General features: G+C 44.0%; 1 protein-coding gene across 1 annotated transcript; it reads right to left on the reverse strand.

Annotated features, from left to right (window-relative positions):
* Positions 1–6,042: 6,042 nt before the first annotated feature.
* Positions 6,043–10,824, reverse strand: GATAD1 (GATA zinc finger domain containing 1). The gene is made up of 5 exons (XM_059729008.1): positions 10,552–10,824; positions 10,344–10,469; positions 9,474–9,533; positions 7,487–7,670; positions 6,043–6,751 (listed from the first exon to the last, which is right to left on the reverse strand). Exons 1-5 carry the CDS (start codon positions 10,741–10,743, stop codon positions 6,561–6,563), a joined length of 753 nt encoding a protein of 250 aa, XP_059584991.1. The 5' UTR covers positions 10,744–10,824; the 3' UTR covers positions 6,043–6,560.
* Positions 10,825–15,297: the final 4,473 nt, after the last annotated feature.

Here is a 15,297-nt window from a genome sequence, read left to right on the forward strand (position 1 = left end):
TTATGTAGATAATGATTCACATGTGAAATTTGAATGCCGTGTCTTTAGTAATTGAATGTATTGGCAGCTGTCACCTGTTTATTTGGCTTAAATTGTCATTAAAATGGCTTTAATTTCCTCCTAGTGTACCTAGTCCTCTGGTTGCAACTGTTTGAAAAGAATTAAGAAACTTAGGTATTCCCCTAATAATTGTAAGTCTATTGTTGAAATTTGTGTTTTTCCTACCACAAAATACCTTCATTTTCTCTAAATACATTTTGAGGAGATGCTTAAAGCAGCTTCAGTATATATAAATGGTTGAATAGTTCTTTGAATCAAATAGGGCGTCTAGAAATTAAATCTGTATTCCGGCACATCTGTCATGCAGGATAAATTCTACTGAGTATCACTGAATTCCTGTAAATATCCCTGCCCAACATCCTCTCCTACTGCTTCATGCCTTGCTCTAGTCTACAGAAAACCCAGATAAGGTCAGCCTTTCTCCCATGGGTCTGTGGTACACAGCTCCCACTTCATTATGCTTCTTGCTCTCCTTAAGAGCAGCCTATAAGTCTTCTTTTTTTCTCTAGCCTTTCTTCTGCTCCCCAGGGATAAAACAAACAGTAGTTAACCAACCAAGCCAAAGTTAAACTAGAGGTTGGTGTGATATAAGGCTTCAGTATTGATGAAGACCTAATGGCTTAAATTCCTGCTCTGTAAGGCAGATGAAACTATACATTGCAGGAGTTTGTATGATAAATACTTTAATAACAGCCTTGATAGCTTTTATATAGTAATTTCCTAGTGACAGGGATAAAAAGGTCTGATAGTTGGTCACCATATGCTGTAAACTCTAAAGGGTTTATTAGCCTGTTTTGTAGTGTACCCATTAATTGCATACTGGTACAGTTTGGCATCAGGGAAATCTAAAGGGAAGAGAAGTATTATTCAACAATATTTCAATAACTTTTTTGACTCTAAGACATTCTCTCTGTAGCTGTGTCCTTTCTGAAGGATATATAGAACTAGGGTTGGCTATTTGACTAGTCAAATAAAGTTCAGTCAATTAACTGGCAAAATATTGTTGATAGAATGCAATTATCCATTTATCCCGAAGTAGTTTTTTGAGAAGAGTCTGTCAGCTACGTGTGCAGTTGTTGTTAGAAGCTCTCCCATATGTATGCATCATATTTGGAGGCCAGGGTAAGGCTCTAATTCAAACAGACTTCAGTCTGTTTGTTTCATCAGTGACTTGGACAAGGGAGTGAAATGTACTCTGTCCAAGTTTGCAGATGACACAAAGCTATGGGGAGAAGTGGACACGCTGGAGGGCAGGGAACAGCTGCAGGCAGACCTGGACAGGTTGGACAAGTGGGCAGAAAACAACAGAATGCAATTCAACAAGGAGAAATGCAAAGTGCTGCACCTAGGGAGGAAAAATGTCCAGCACACCTACAGCCCAGGGAATGACCTGCTGGGTGGCACGGAAGTGGAAAGGGATCTTGGAGTCCTAGTGGACTAAAAGATGAACATGAGTCGGCAGTGTGACGAAGCCATCAAAAAAGCCAATGGCACTTTATCGTGCATCAGCAGATGCAAGACGAATAGGTCCAAGGAGGTGATACTTCCCCTCTATCGGGCGCTGGTCAGACCGCAGTTGGAGTACTGCGTGCAATTCTGGGCGCCACACTTCAAGAAGGATGCGGATAACCTGGAGAGGGTCCAGAGAAGGGCCACTCGTATGGTTAAGGGCTTGCAGGCCAAGCCCTACGAGGAGAGACTAGAGAAACTGGACCTTTTCAGCCTCCGCAAGAGAAGATTGAGAGGCGACCTTGTGGCTGCCTATAAGTTCATCACGGGGGCACAGAAGGGAATTGGTGAGTATTTATTCACCAAGGCGCCCCCGGGTGTTACAAGAAACAATGGCCACAAGCTAGCAGAGAGCAGATTTAGATTGGACATTAGGAAGAACTTCTTCACAGTTCGAGTGGCCAAGGTCTGGAACGGGCTCCCAAGGGAGGTGGTGCTCTCCCCTACCCTGGGGGGTCTTTAAGAGGAGGTTAGATGAGTATCTAGCTGGGGTCATCTAGACCCAGCACTCTTTCCTGCTTATGCAGGGGGTTGGACTTGATGATCTATTGAGGTCCCTTCCGATCCTAACATCTATGAATCTATGACTTATATTTTATTGATCTGTTAGTGGTATATTTCAGACATGTATTCAACTTTATCACAGAGAAAGGTAGCTTAGGTCAGCCTTAGAAATCTCAAGATTTCACTCTCATTGCTGCACATTGTTTATTCACCATCCTTGAAAAACATGGGAGTATTTAGTTATAGATGTATTTTTTAGATCAGTTGATGACAACGTTAGCATATTTATTATGCTCAGGGGGAGATCACCTACCCAGCTCTGGGTTCTGATCTCAGTGGTCATTCCAATTCTTAGTACCGATCTAAAATTTCCGGTAATTTTAATTAGTATTTTTCATGTAAGTACAGTGCTCTTCTGACAGAGCTAGAGGTATATCATATAGTGCTTGGACTCACAAGTTCCAGTGACTCCATCCTTCATCAAAGCAAAGTATACCAAGTCCTACTGCAAAAAAGGAATGTTGAACAATGTACTAAAACAAAGCTCATGACAACAGTTGAATCCATCTGAATGCTTTTGATTATCAGTCAGTAGATGTCTACATGGTTTTTTTCTATTTCATTCCTTATCAGGTAGTAAAAACTGAGGTATTAATAAGTATCATGGTCTAATCTGGATTCCCTAGCCAAGAATGTCATGATTTTTTCCGTGTTTCCAAAATGAGAAACAGTATATCATGGTAAACAGTATAACTGCAGTTACCTGGATGACAATTGTAGCAATGGATAGATCAGTCATATTATTTGCATTCTTTTTTTTTTCTAGATCAACTAAATAATTCCGTGGGTTAAAAACCTTTGCTAAAATTTCTCTGTGGTTCACTGTTGATATTGATTTAAATACAATAAGGGCTGCAACTTTGTTTCTAATTGTCATGAGAAGGCATGGATGCAAGTGTGCAAGTCCTCTTCAGAGCAAATTTCCTATTGGATGGTTGGATCCTTACATTCATGTACATAACATCCTCGATACTGGGGATGAAGGGCAGCTGTTGCTATGGTAGTGATGATTATAGACTATTAAGATGCCATTTGCCACCTGCTCTGAATGCTCTTATTTGAGGGATCAACTGCATTGTTTTAGTGTCCATGTTAGGATGGCAAAGGCAGCAGAGTGGTATTACCACGTGCTGGGGATATGGAGGCCTTGTGAGGAGTTAAATTAAAGGGTTTTGTCTTATAGTACTGATTGCTTTGTTGTGCTAGAAGATCTTCCTATAAGCATGTGTGTTTCTTCTGTATCCCTAACTTCCCCCCAAGCACTGTATAGGGAACCTAGACCCCAAACTCAAGGTTCTGGATTCCACTCTAGGAGTCAGGCACTTCACTGTTGCTATAATAGCATTTAGGGCATTTATATACATGGTCTAGGAGGTGCAGTGGGAGGGTGGGGAGGGGTGTGCTTTAATTAGCACCAAGAGCACTTAAAGCTCCCAAATTGTTTGCTTCACATGCATGTTTCCCCGCACTGAAAAATGGTGGTGGGGCATTTTGAACTAAAGCTTGCTGCATGAGCTTTAAAGCACCCCACTGCCATTTTTCAGTGCAGGGACGCTGGTACATATTTATGATGCTGGAGTCTGCTGGAGCTTTGTACTTACCATGCTCCAGCAGACTCGATTAATCGAGTCTATATGTTTTTTCTATTTCATTAGAAATCACAAGTACAGAATAGTAATTACAAAAATTACAGAATAGTAATTATAGCACATCAGAGCGGCCTCCCTGCATGTGTATAAGCCCTTAGTTTTTAGGTGCCAAAATCATTTTATTGGATCTGAGCCAAGGTTCCTAAGTCCTGTTGCAGACCTAGCTCCTGGATGCTTCTGAAAATTCCAGTAGGGTCCACATCCTGGAAGGTATTTAGGTGCCTAAAACAGCACGCAAAAATCTGTCCCCAAGTCACTGATGGAGAAAATCTTGCACTACAGCTGACTGGATGTGGCAGATATAACTCCTATAGTGACTATATGGGAGGCAAAGGAAATGTTCTTTGCCTCAGCTATAGCTTTTAATACTTACTTCATACATTGGTTAATTTCATCTGCTTCCATTTGTGTGGCTGTTTGTCCCTTCTGATGTGAGGAAACAACTTCTGTGCAATGAAAACTGTAAGGATTCAGTATGAGGTGTCTTTTGGGGGAAGGTTATATCTGGGGAAACAAATCTCAGATTTCTGTATCACTCACAGTAGTACTTGAAACATGTCATGTGATGACCTGTGGTCTAGACCTCCTAGCTCACCTTTTTTGGCTGACAAAGGTGGATGGAGACTGTCAGTGTTTTGGCAGATGACAAATGCCACCATTCTGCTTATAGAGCCATGTTGTTGCATGTTTCTATGGGTTTGGGTCTTGCTGTGACTAAAACATGGAGCTACATCTTAAATACAGGTGGGAACTGAATCTAGTGAGGAATTCAACTGTCTGCTTGGAAAACACCATTGTACTGCAGGTGTGCTCTGCACCGGCTGTTTACTCACTTCCACGTGGAATTTGAGAAGGTGGCATAGTGCTAGAGTCTTCTCAAGCCTCAGTGATCCCCACCTTGCCCAGACAGCTGCACTAGAGGCAGTGGAAACGACTGAGTTAGAGTCTATACATAACAACAACAATAATCAGTCTTGAGAGCTATTGGAAGAGGTCCCTGACTCCCATCAGATAACATAAGTAAATAAGATTGACTTTCAGGGCATGCTGCAAACACCACCCACTCTTCATAGTGTTTGGAGAGGTGAACTGCAGGTTAAAATGATTTTGTCCGGTTAGTTGAAGGAATCAGAGTAATTAAAGAAGTTTTTATATTTAATTGTTTTGCATAGGCAGAGTAATGTGGCGGGGCAGATTTGGTTGCTCAGATACTTTTCAGATCTGGCTTAGGGACTTATTTTTAATTTACTTCACGGTAAGTGAAGCTTTTCTATTAAGTTAAGAATTATCACTAGGACCTGGTATAAGGCCCCAGTGTTGAGTGAGGCTTTTTGGTGCTATTGTAATATAACAAATGGATAAAAAGCCCGAAGGACCTGCAAATCTGTATGTAGCATTTTTTCCAATTATGTAAAACACTATAAAGCACTTGAGGTCATAAAACCTATTATATATTGTATTATCGGTTAAAAGGAGTCAATTTAATAAACTCTGGAACTTTTTTGAATTTCCAGCAGCATACCATAAAGTTTTAGTGAACATGTTTTTCTTTTGGAATTCTTTCAATTTCTTTAACAACTGCATTTAGGATCCCAATCAATATTGTATATAATCCATTTTAAGCAATGCATTCTTCACCCTCATAAACTACTGTTAGTAATCAACTCAGCATTTGAAACCAACTTAATGATCTAGCACACATTTACATATAAGTCATATCAGTAAGGCACTCTCAACTATTGGGTACTTTAAGGCTCATGAGATCTTAAACCTAGCTATGTTTCTGTTTCCTGCATGTTGCTCTGCTCAGCAAATTCTTGCTGTGAGTGCAGCAGACTAAAAATTATTTTCTTTTAGTTTTATCACTATATTCAGCTTCAACTGACATGCTCTCCTACTATGCAGTTTTATAGAAGCTATGTGTACCTACTTATAACATTTAGGTCAGTGTACTTGATCAGATTCTTAAGGAGAGAACAAATTTATTAAGAGCATAGCAACACTCAAAAGCAAGACCTTAGACGCACAAAGAAAACAGTCCCAGCTGCCCAGAGGAAGACCAAGCTGTGAGCACGATGCAGCCAACCCCCAGGGAATTTCATCTCACTTCTAATTCAGGATAACTTCTTTCCTAGATGCCTCATGTGCATGCATTTGTGTTGGCTGAGCGTAACACTGTTTTTGTACCATGGTCTAGTAATTTCTTACTACTACATATGCAGGAATCTTGGCATAGGCAGAAATGTGGTAATTTTATCGATCCAGTTTAAACCTTCAAGTTTTATTTGAAATTACTTTCATTTTTTTAAAGACATTAACATCAATTTTAGTCTTTAAAGTCACTTGAGAATAAAAAATATACCCAACACTTTCTACATCGAAAGTTGTGTAAGTAGTGATGGTCCATGCTTTTATGGATATTAACTTATGCTAGTCACTCTGGAAAACGTTATAAATTTACATTCCCAAGCAACTGTGAGAAGTCAGTCATCAGTAGAAAGAAAAATAAAGATCTTGTTTTTTCTAACCAAGCAATGATGAAAGAAGAATTGGGTTTTGAATGGAAGAGGGGAGGGAAACAGAAACATTCAGTTGGAAGAAACTTCTCTTTCTAAAGTTAGATAATTTAAAATAAATAAGCCTCCTTAATCCACATGGCCAACTGAATGCTTTATAAAAAAAGATTTTTAGAGCAGCTTGTAAAAGGTCCACAGGTGAAAACTGAGAATTCAGTAAATGCCGGTTTTGGCATATCCTTAAAAAAGAAAGGAAAGGAAATTATAAATTGTTGGTAACAGTTTCCTTAATGGAGATTGCAGGAGTAGGTCCAACATGAGTCCAGATATAGCCTTTTTCTGGTCTAGTAGGAACAGTAGGAAACGGAGATGATCGAGATTTGAAATATTCTGAAGGTGCATGACAGATGAATTCTAAATACTCCATTTTCCTTGGAAGGTCTTCTTCTGGTCCTGAAACACAAAAATCAAAGTTAAGTCCACCAATGATGTGCAGACTAAACATAATATCCAACAGCCAGCAATATTAAAGAACACTCATCATTCAAATTGTGAACACAGAGGTTAGTTAGGCAAGTTAAAGTACTTAAGATACTTAAAGTACCTAATCACTGTTAGTTAGGCAAGGAATCTCTTAAATTTGCAAAATGAAGGTTTAAGCTAAAAACTAGAGGTGCTCAACCCCTGGTTTGCAGGCCACATCCAGCTCCAAGAGCTGTGTATCTGATCAGTGTGTCTCCCCACGTGTCCAAGCATTTGGCAGCAGGGAACAGTTGCTGCTCCCCTGCTGTCAAATTTTCAGACCTGTGGGGAGCCTCATGGACTGGAAAGAATGGTCCTGTGCATTAGACTGGATACACAGAGTGGAACAGGGCTTGCTCCTAGTGTGCAGGGCTGGGTGGGTGTGGCACAGGGTGTCACAGCCTGATCCCAGCATGCAGGTTCAGCACAGGGCCCAACCTGGGCATACAGGGGCTGGCCAAGGCTGCACCAAGCTGATACAGCCTGAAGAGTAGCCCCATGCCACTCATCTGGCCTGTGGGGCCAGGACAGAAGGTTGAGCACCACTGAAATCAGCAATGCCAGGTGATACTGAAAACTGTTTAAACACTACGCGTCATCCAGGCCCTGTTTATTTTATGATTATTTGCAGCAGGATAGACAGGTAGAAGAAGTCTTGGACCTTACCAATGATATAGGATGCAGGGTCAAAACAGTCTTTGGGACTGGCTTGGGTAGGAATAAGCCACGTCAGTGCAGCACTCTTTTCACAGTATTGGTCCTGAATAAATCCCCTAATCTGAGCATAGTACATTTTTCCATCCTGCTCATCCATCACTGAAACAACGTCTCCAATTTGATAGTACACTCCCTGGAAGAAAGATGGACAATTACTTTTACCTTTAGGAAAATCTGATTTTAGAAGCAGCTGCATACAGCTGTCCTCAGCCCTATTCAGGGTGCCTTAACTACCAAATTCTCTCAACCTTCTCCAAGGGCATCATCAAATCAGCTACACAAATCAAAAGGAAAAGGGAGCTGTGATACAAAGCCCATTTTCACTCAAGCAGCCTACAGAACTGTTTATACACAAATGCCTAATCTCTAGTGGCCCAAGTTACAGCTTCTACCCTATGCCAGTGAACCTCTAATTCACAGAGCTGCTCACTTCCTCAGGACCATAAGGTACTCTGGTATTGTGCTGTAACGTCAATGCACTGCTGTATTACAGTGACTGCAGCATATTATAACAATGCAACATACTGCAAACAACGTTAAACTAAAACTAATTTTCTCCTGGTAAATCTCAATTTGTCAAAACTGTGGCTGTTTGCAGAAATGTATCTAATGAGATGACCTTTCATCAGGATTCTGAAAGGATGTAATTTTTGGTCAGATGGGATGATACCTTATCACTACCACAGCAGCAAAAGCCTAGAGATTATGATGCTTACATGAGAGATGCTTACACGTAGGAGGCCCAGATGAAGTCCCCATTCCACTGGATTCAGAGAACACTTAAAACTGAATATATTACATGACAGGTGAGTAGGCAATGCCCATGATAGGTATTTGACACCTCCCCCCCCTTCTAGAACAACACATTTTGAAAGGTCTCTGTTTTGCCTGAGTGCAGAATGAAGGCAAATTTCAAATGCCAGGGTTTTTTTCTGAAATGAAATACTTGTTCTCCGGCCATCCTGAATGGGAGCACTGATAGAAACCTATATAACATCTACCAATTTCTGGGAAGGATCTGGGTTTCATCCCTCTCCTACTGGAATAGTATTCAGAAAAACCCTCTGAACACCACTCTAAGGAGCTGCCTGTGATTCTAGAGTCAAAGGTTAGGGATCACTGACCTAGACCCTTCATGGACTGCAACAAAGAATGACTGCTGCCACAACTAGCCAGCAGACACATTTTCAGTAGCATAAACAGGTTTTTTGAGGTAACCAGTGACTTATTTACCGTTGGTCCTGATTTGCCCCCTTGAACAAAGCAGATAAGTGCTCTTTTTTTTTTGGTTTAAATACTCCTATTGTTCAGTCACACCCCAACTATGGGCTTTGCTGTAAACATCCTATTATAGTTTCTGTTAAAAAGCAAACAGGCAATATAAGAATTTATATTTACTGAGTTGGTAGAAACACTCATACCAGAGACAGAATATTTTTTTCTCTTTTAAGTTTGGACTACGTTTTCATGCACCTATTATTTATTGTTCCCTTTGTGTCTGAAAGTCACTTCACCATTCACACTGGTTGCACTAACGTTTATGACTACTCAAAGGCTACTTAAAGGCAAACTCTAGATCGACGCTGTACACTTAAGTTATTTTCGGTGATCACTTTTACTTAGCTTCCAGAGTAAGAGTAACCCTTTTATTCATAAATTAAGAAGTGCAATTCTACAAACTTCAGTTAAAAAAAGCTGGCTCTATAATGCGACTCATACAATTTGATGCTTAACCTTCAGAGAAAAGAAACAAGAGAGAACTTCTGCAATTGTCTTCTGAAGTAAACAATTCATGGGTAGGCAGGTAATGACAAGACACAATATTACAGGCTGAGGGGAAAGTAAATTCTCCTGGTAAATAATATCCTTTCACTATTTGTGGTAACTTCTGGAACAAGGACGATGGCAAAAATCTTTTCTTGCACATGCACTTTACCTTGTAAAAGAGAGATTCTGCTGTGATTATGGTGGATACAGACTCAGGAGCCTTGATGGGCTAAAAAAACAAAACACAACATAAAAGGAGGTGGTTAAAAGAACTGCATGAAAACAGACCCAGTGCTTTTTGCTGCACAGAGGACAAATGACTTCCATCTCAGAATACTGGGAAAAACAAAAAATTAATGAGCACTCCTTTGACCATGATATATTTATGATATAATCTAAGACTGTGGTGTCACTAATATTTCTGTTCTCTCAGACTGAAGGTTTAATGTAAAAAGAGGGGAATGGTGCTCTGGGTAGTTTTGCTAAGAGGTTAGTGGCTTGGTATAGGACAGTGGTGCTCAACCTTTTGGCCCTATGAGCAGTGCTGGACAGGTCAATGGGCTGGATCAGGCCACAGGGCCTGGCACTGCCCCCTTCCTGCCCTGTGCACCTTGGACTTGTTCAAGGGCCAGTGGGCACTGTCCATGTCTCTCTTTGGTGCACTCGTTTTGAACCTATGACCTCCCTCCCATCCTTGGTTTCTCTTCAGTTAACCCTTAAATGAACTGACGTAGACCCAAAAGCACCCTGCTTGCTCCAGGAGTGTCAAGCCCATGTTAATCCTATATGTCAAACAGGCCTGCCTTGCACACTGGGCTTGGGTCCTGGGACCTCCTGGCACGGCCCCCTCACCCTGGGATGGGTTCACGCCATCCCCTCCTGGTCTGGTCGCCCGCACCAGGCTTGGGCCCCGGGGCCTGGTGCTGCCCGGCCATCGCTCCCCCGGCGGGATGCCAGGGCGCAGGCGCCCCGTGTGGGAGGCTCTGGCTGGGGCTGGGGCCGCCCCGGGGCCCCCCCGGCCGCGGGACCCGTTGCTCACGTTCTTCAGCTTGAAGATGTGCCGGCGGCCCTTGCCCTTGGTGGACACCTTCTTCTCCGCGGCCGGCGCCGACTTGTACTTGGTGTTGCGCAGGCGGGCGGAGCGGCGGTGGATCTCCTGCTTGCTCTGCGGGGACACGGCGCGTTAGGGACAGGCCGGGCCGGGCCGGGCTGCCCCGCACTGCCGGCCCGGCCCGGCCCGGCCTCACCTGCTTGCCGCCGCCGCCGCCGCCGTTGCTGTGCTGGGCGGCGGCCGAGGTGGTGGCGAAGACGCCGGGGGCGGCGGGGCCGGGCCGGGCCGTGCAGTTGTTGCACAGGATCTCGCCCTGCCCGCCCTTCTTCCACATGGACGAGGAGGTGCTGCGGCACACGCTGCACGTCGGCTTCAGCCCCAGCGGCATCGCGCCCGCCGCGCCCGGGCCCCGCGGCCCGCCCGAGCGCCAGGCCCCGCGCCGCCGCCCGCTGCAGCCGCTCGCTTCCCGCCGCCGGGGCTGCCGGCCGGCCGGGCCCTGCTCCGCCCTCTGCCGGCCGCCGAGCAAGGCCCGCCCGGCCTCCCCCGGCAGCTCCCCGCAGCGCCGCGCGCCTCACGGGCCGGGCCTGGCGGTGCTGAGCCCCCGGCCGGGCAGGTGAAGGCCGGGCGGGGCGGGGCGGGGCGGGGGGCCGATGTGAGGGACGTATTTGGTAGCCGCGTTGGTCCGAGACAAAGCAAGAAATGCAGAACTACAACTCGTGATTCAGAGATGACACCTTTTATTAGACCCACTAAGAAATCGCAAAACAAAGTTATTTTTTTCTGCAAGCTTGTAGGCACGCACATCCCCTTCCTCAGGCTCAGGGAAAATGAAAGATGGTAAAGCGTCCCCACAGATGCGCCTGTGTGGGGAGGAGGTGCCACTGAGGTGCAGCACCGCGCCTCATCGCCTTATCCCATCCCAGGCTGCCCCTGCACTGCCTGCCAGCCCCGCACCTCCAGGCCAAGATCCAAGTGCTGCCCCTGCCACCCAGTGTGCTTCCCCGTGTCTGGGAGCCCCTCACCTGACGGGGCCACTGGGGAGCAGCTGGCCACACGCTCAATTCATGGCGTGGTAAGAAGGAGCCACCTAGTTACTGCACATTTTGTGTGGACTGGCTTGGAGGCTTATGCCTCATTTATGTGGCAGGGTCACAACATAAGGCCTGACTGAGTGGTTAATTGTGCCTTAAGTGCAGAGAGATGATGTTGGTTCATGGAGCCTTCCAGGCACCAGGACCAGCGGCCTTGAGCCAAAGAAGAACCAAGGAAGGCCCAGGAGGAAGCGTGCGTCACGACCCGGCCTGTTGTCTTGGCAAGGCTGCGAAGCTCTTTGGGCCAGTACCAAGGCTGCTGGTCCTCAGCTTTCTTACACTCAAGGCCCCCCTCAGACAATGCCAGCTCTGGGCTTGTCCTCAGTTTTGGACTAGGAAGAAATAACAGAGCCCATTCTTTAATTAACTTTAAGAAAATGGCTCAGGTAAATTTGATATAATGTTTTCTCTCCACCTCCCTTGAGGCTGAGAGAATATTCTTGTTTGGATACAAGTCTAGATATTTATATATAGAAAAAGTATTTTCCAAACAAAACACCCTTCAGTTGGACAAAAAGGGGTCCAACCAACATGGTTGAATTGAATATCCATCTAGAATTTGAATTTGTATTTCCAAAAGGCGTATTTGTAGTATTTGCAGTAAATCTGCTGCAGCCTAACCTCAAGGTAATGAAAGTAAATTCTGGGGCTAGTTTTGTTCAATATCAATACCTGAAAGACTGGATAGAGTGCACCCTCAGCAAGTTTGCTGGAGGGTAGCGCTATGATTCAGAGATACCTCGACAAATGGGAGGATTGGACCAAAAGAAATTTCATGAGGTTCAATAAAGAGAAGTGCAAAGTCCTGCAAATAGGATGGAACAATCTCATGCATTGCTACAGGCTGGGGACTGACTGGCTTTGCAGAAAAGGACCTGGGGGTTACAGATTACAATAAGCTGAATATGAGCCAAGTATACCCTTGTGAAGAAGGCTAACAGCATCCTGGGCTGCATTAGTAGGAGCTGCCAGCAGATTGAGGGAAGTGATTATTCCCCTCTATTAGGCACTGGTGAGGCCACATCTGGGGTGAAAAAACTTTTTAGGAGGGTAGTAAAGCATTGGAACAGATTACTCAGAGAGGTTGTGGACTCTCCATCTTTGGAGGTTTTTAAGACCTGGCTAGACAGAGGCTTGGGTGGGATGATCTAGTTGGGGATGGTCCTCCTTTGAGCAGGGGATTTGACTAGATGATCTTCTGAGGTCCCTTCCATAATTTCATAATTTTCGATGATTCTATGGTGCAAAAATTGTGAATGATCCCAGTGGGTCAGCATGGTTGGGCACTGCGGAGTCTGGTCTGAAATCTCTGGATTCAACTTGAGTCATGTAGGTCTATGGTGCTCAACATGTTTAGCATCTGGACCCCTGACAGACCTGAGGCAGCCCTCAGAAAATACCAGCTCTTAGATTTTGGTCTTGTTTTGTCTACAGACAAATAATGGAGGCGTTTTTCTGTTGCAAGAACTCGAAAGAACCACAACTATGGATTCTTGTTTGAAAGCTCTGAGTTTATCTTGTGACTCATGTTCATAAACCACTGTGTGGCATCCTGTGGCACCCTTGAAATTACTCCAAAGTGCCCCAGGGTGCCATGACTCCTTGGTTGAGGATCACTGGTGTAAGGTGTTTGCACAGCTAACAGTGCTAATATTCCATGGCATCCCTTAAAAGGATCTTGCATCAGGTTTGTAGTGCAGCACCCTGGTTAAGAATCAGTGGGCGTGTCTACTCATTCATTAATGCTCTGTAATACCAGGTACTAACTTAATGCACTGTAATTGGTGGTACTCCACAGTAGCACCAGCACATGCTTTTTTTGTGACACTATTGCGCAGTAGACTAATTCTACTGTGCATTAGCGCATTATTATGGTTTTTGCCAGCTGTGCTAATACACAGTAGAATTGGTCTACTGCACATTTAGCATCTTGAATAGACATGCCCACTGACGTATATCACTGGTTAAGGCTATTTGCTGATCTGAGGCTATACCTGTTTCATAGATGAATCAAGAACTTCAGATTCCAAGGCTGTCATTTTTTCTAAGTGCTAGGAAAGAAGAGCAAAAGAGAGGAAATTACAATATCTTGCTGAGTAATACTAATAATATTAGTATTAATAATGTTAATTAGGTACTAGTATCTTAAGGAGTATCTGAGTGAAGGAAGTTGGAGCTGATGATTCACTGGCTTCCAAACAGTCACTGGTTTGAACTTTGATTTTGCTAATAGCTCTACCACGGGGAATCCTCATCCCCACACAAAAATCATTGGGAAAGTTTTTCCTTTGTTGTTCCTAATACCAACTTTCTTTTGCCAAAAGAGTCAACAATTTTCCTACCAGAGAAGTCAGCAGTTTCTTTTTTTTTTTAACTACAGAAATCTGTAGCTTGACATAAAAGGCCACCATTAATTCAGCAGTGTAGCAATGCAGCCAGCGTAGCAATGCAACGAATTCTAGTTGCTGCTGCACCTCCAGTGCAATCGTAGCAGCCTTTTTTCACATTACGCCTCCCCCAGATCAGCTCCCAGGATGATTGCCCCAGCTGTCCTGTCCTAGTTTCACTGCTGAATATATAACAGCTAATCCTACCAGTTGGTTTGCGTGGGTAGAATCATGAGCCAGCAAGGAATTCAATAGGAAATTGCACACACTTAAGGATCCATTTATGTTGATCATTTTGAAAGACTGGTGCCTATAAGAAAACATTTCTAAGTCCTTTACATTTTTGGTAATTAAATCAGTGCACTGCACATTTTTGTTCAGAGGATCTTCATCTTCAGCTGGAATAGGGAAGTGGGTTACATAGAAAAATACTAGATTGACAAAGAGAGATTTGGTGACTGCACGTATGTACAGTGTAGCAAAGCATGGAATATGTGCATGGAGATGATAAAACATGGTAAATACTCCAATAATATAACAGATAATTATTAAGGCTTCAACTTAACACTATGGAAGAAAAACATGAAAATCCACCTGACAAATTTAATTCTTTCAAGTCTCTGTTTATAAAATCGATACAATACTTACCACATTGTGCTATGATGTTCTTAGATATTGGATAGATGTTAGTCTATCCATTTCTTTAGAACCTCCAACGAAGGAGATTCCACAACCTCTGCTGGTAGCCCAGGTCAGTGTTTCACCAGTCTGATCAGTAGAAATTTTTCCAAATATATATGTGTGGCATGGCAGGATGCATAGTTGTCAGGACTGGAGAACAGATCCTATCCTATCCTATTTTAACATGTGCCAAACGCCTAAGAAAGTTCATGTCTCTGAAGGGCAAGACAAGTCTCTCACTGGGATTGTAGAGAGGCAGCAGCAAGGCACCAGACTACCAAGCGTAGACCCTGAGATGGTGCAGAGTCACTTGGAAGAACTGGATGTGTTTAAGTTGGCAGGCCCGGATGAGCTCCATCCAAGGGTGCTGAAGGCACTGGCTGACGACATTGCACAGCCACTGGCGGGAATATTTGAACACTCATGGCACATGGGCCAGGTCCCGGAAGACTGGAAAAGGGCCAGTGTGGTCCCCATTTTCAAGAAGGGGAGGAAGGAGGACCCAGGCAACTATGGGCCAGTCAGTCACCTCCATCCATGGCAAAGTCTTTGAAAAAATTATCAAGGCTCACATTTGCGAGAGCCCGGCAGGACAAATTATGCTGAGGGGAAACCAGCACGGGTTCGTAACAGGTAGATCATGCCTGACTAATCTAGTCTCTTTTTATGACCAGGTTACAAAACACCTGGATGCAGGAGTTGGGGTTAACATTGTTTACTTAGACTTCAGGAAGGCCTTCGATACGGTATCCCACACCATACTAGTAAACAAGTTAAGAGGCT

The sequence above is a fragment of the Alligator mississippiensis genome, chromosome 5 (genome assembly GCF_030867095.1).
Source record: "Alligator mississippiensis isolate rAllMis1 chromosome 5, rAllMis1, whole genome shotgun sequence".
NCBI classification, from domain to species: domain Eukaryota; kingdom Metazoa; phylum Chordata; order Crocodylia; family Alligatoridae; genus Alligator; species Alligator mississippiensis.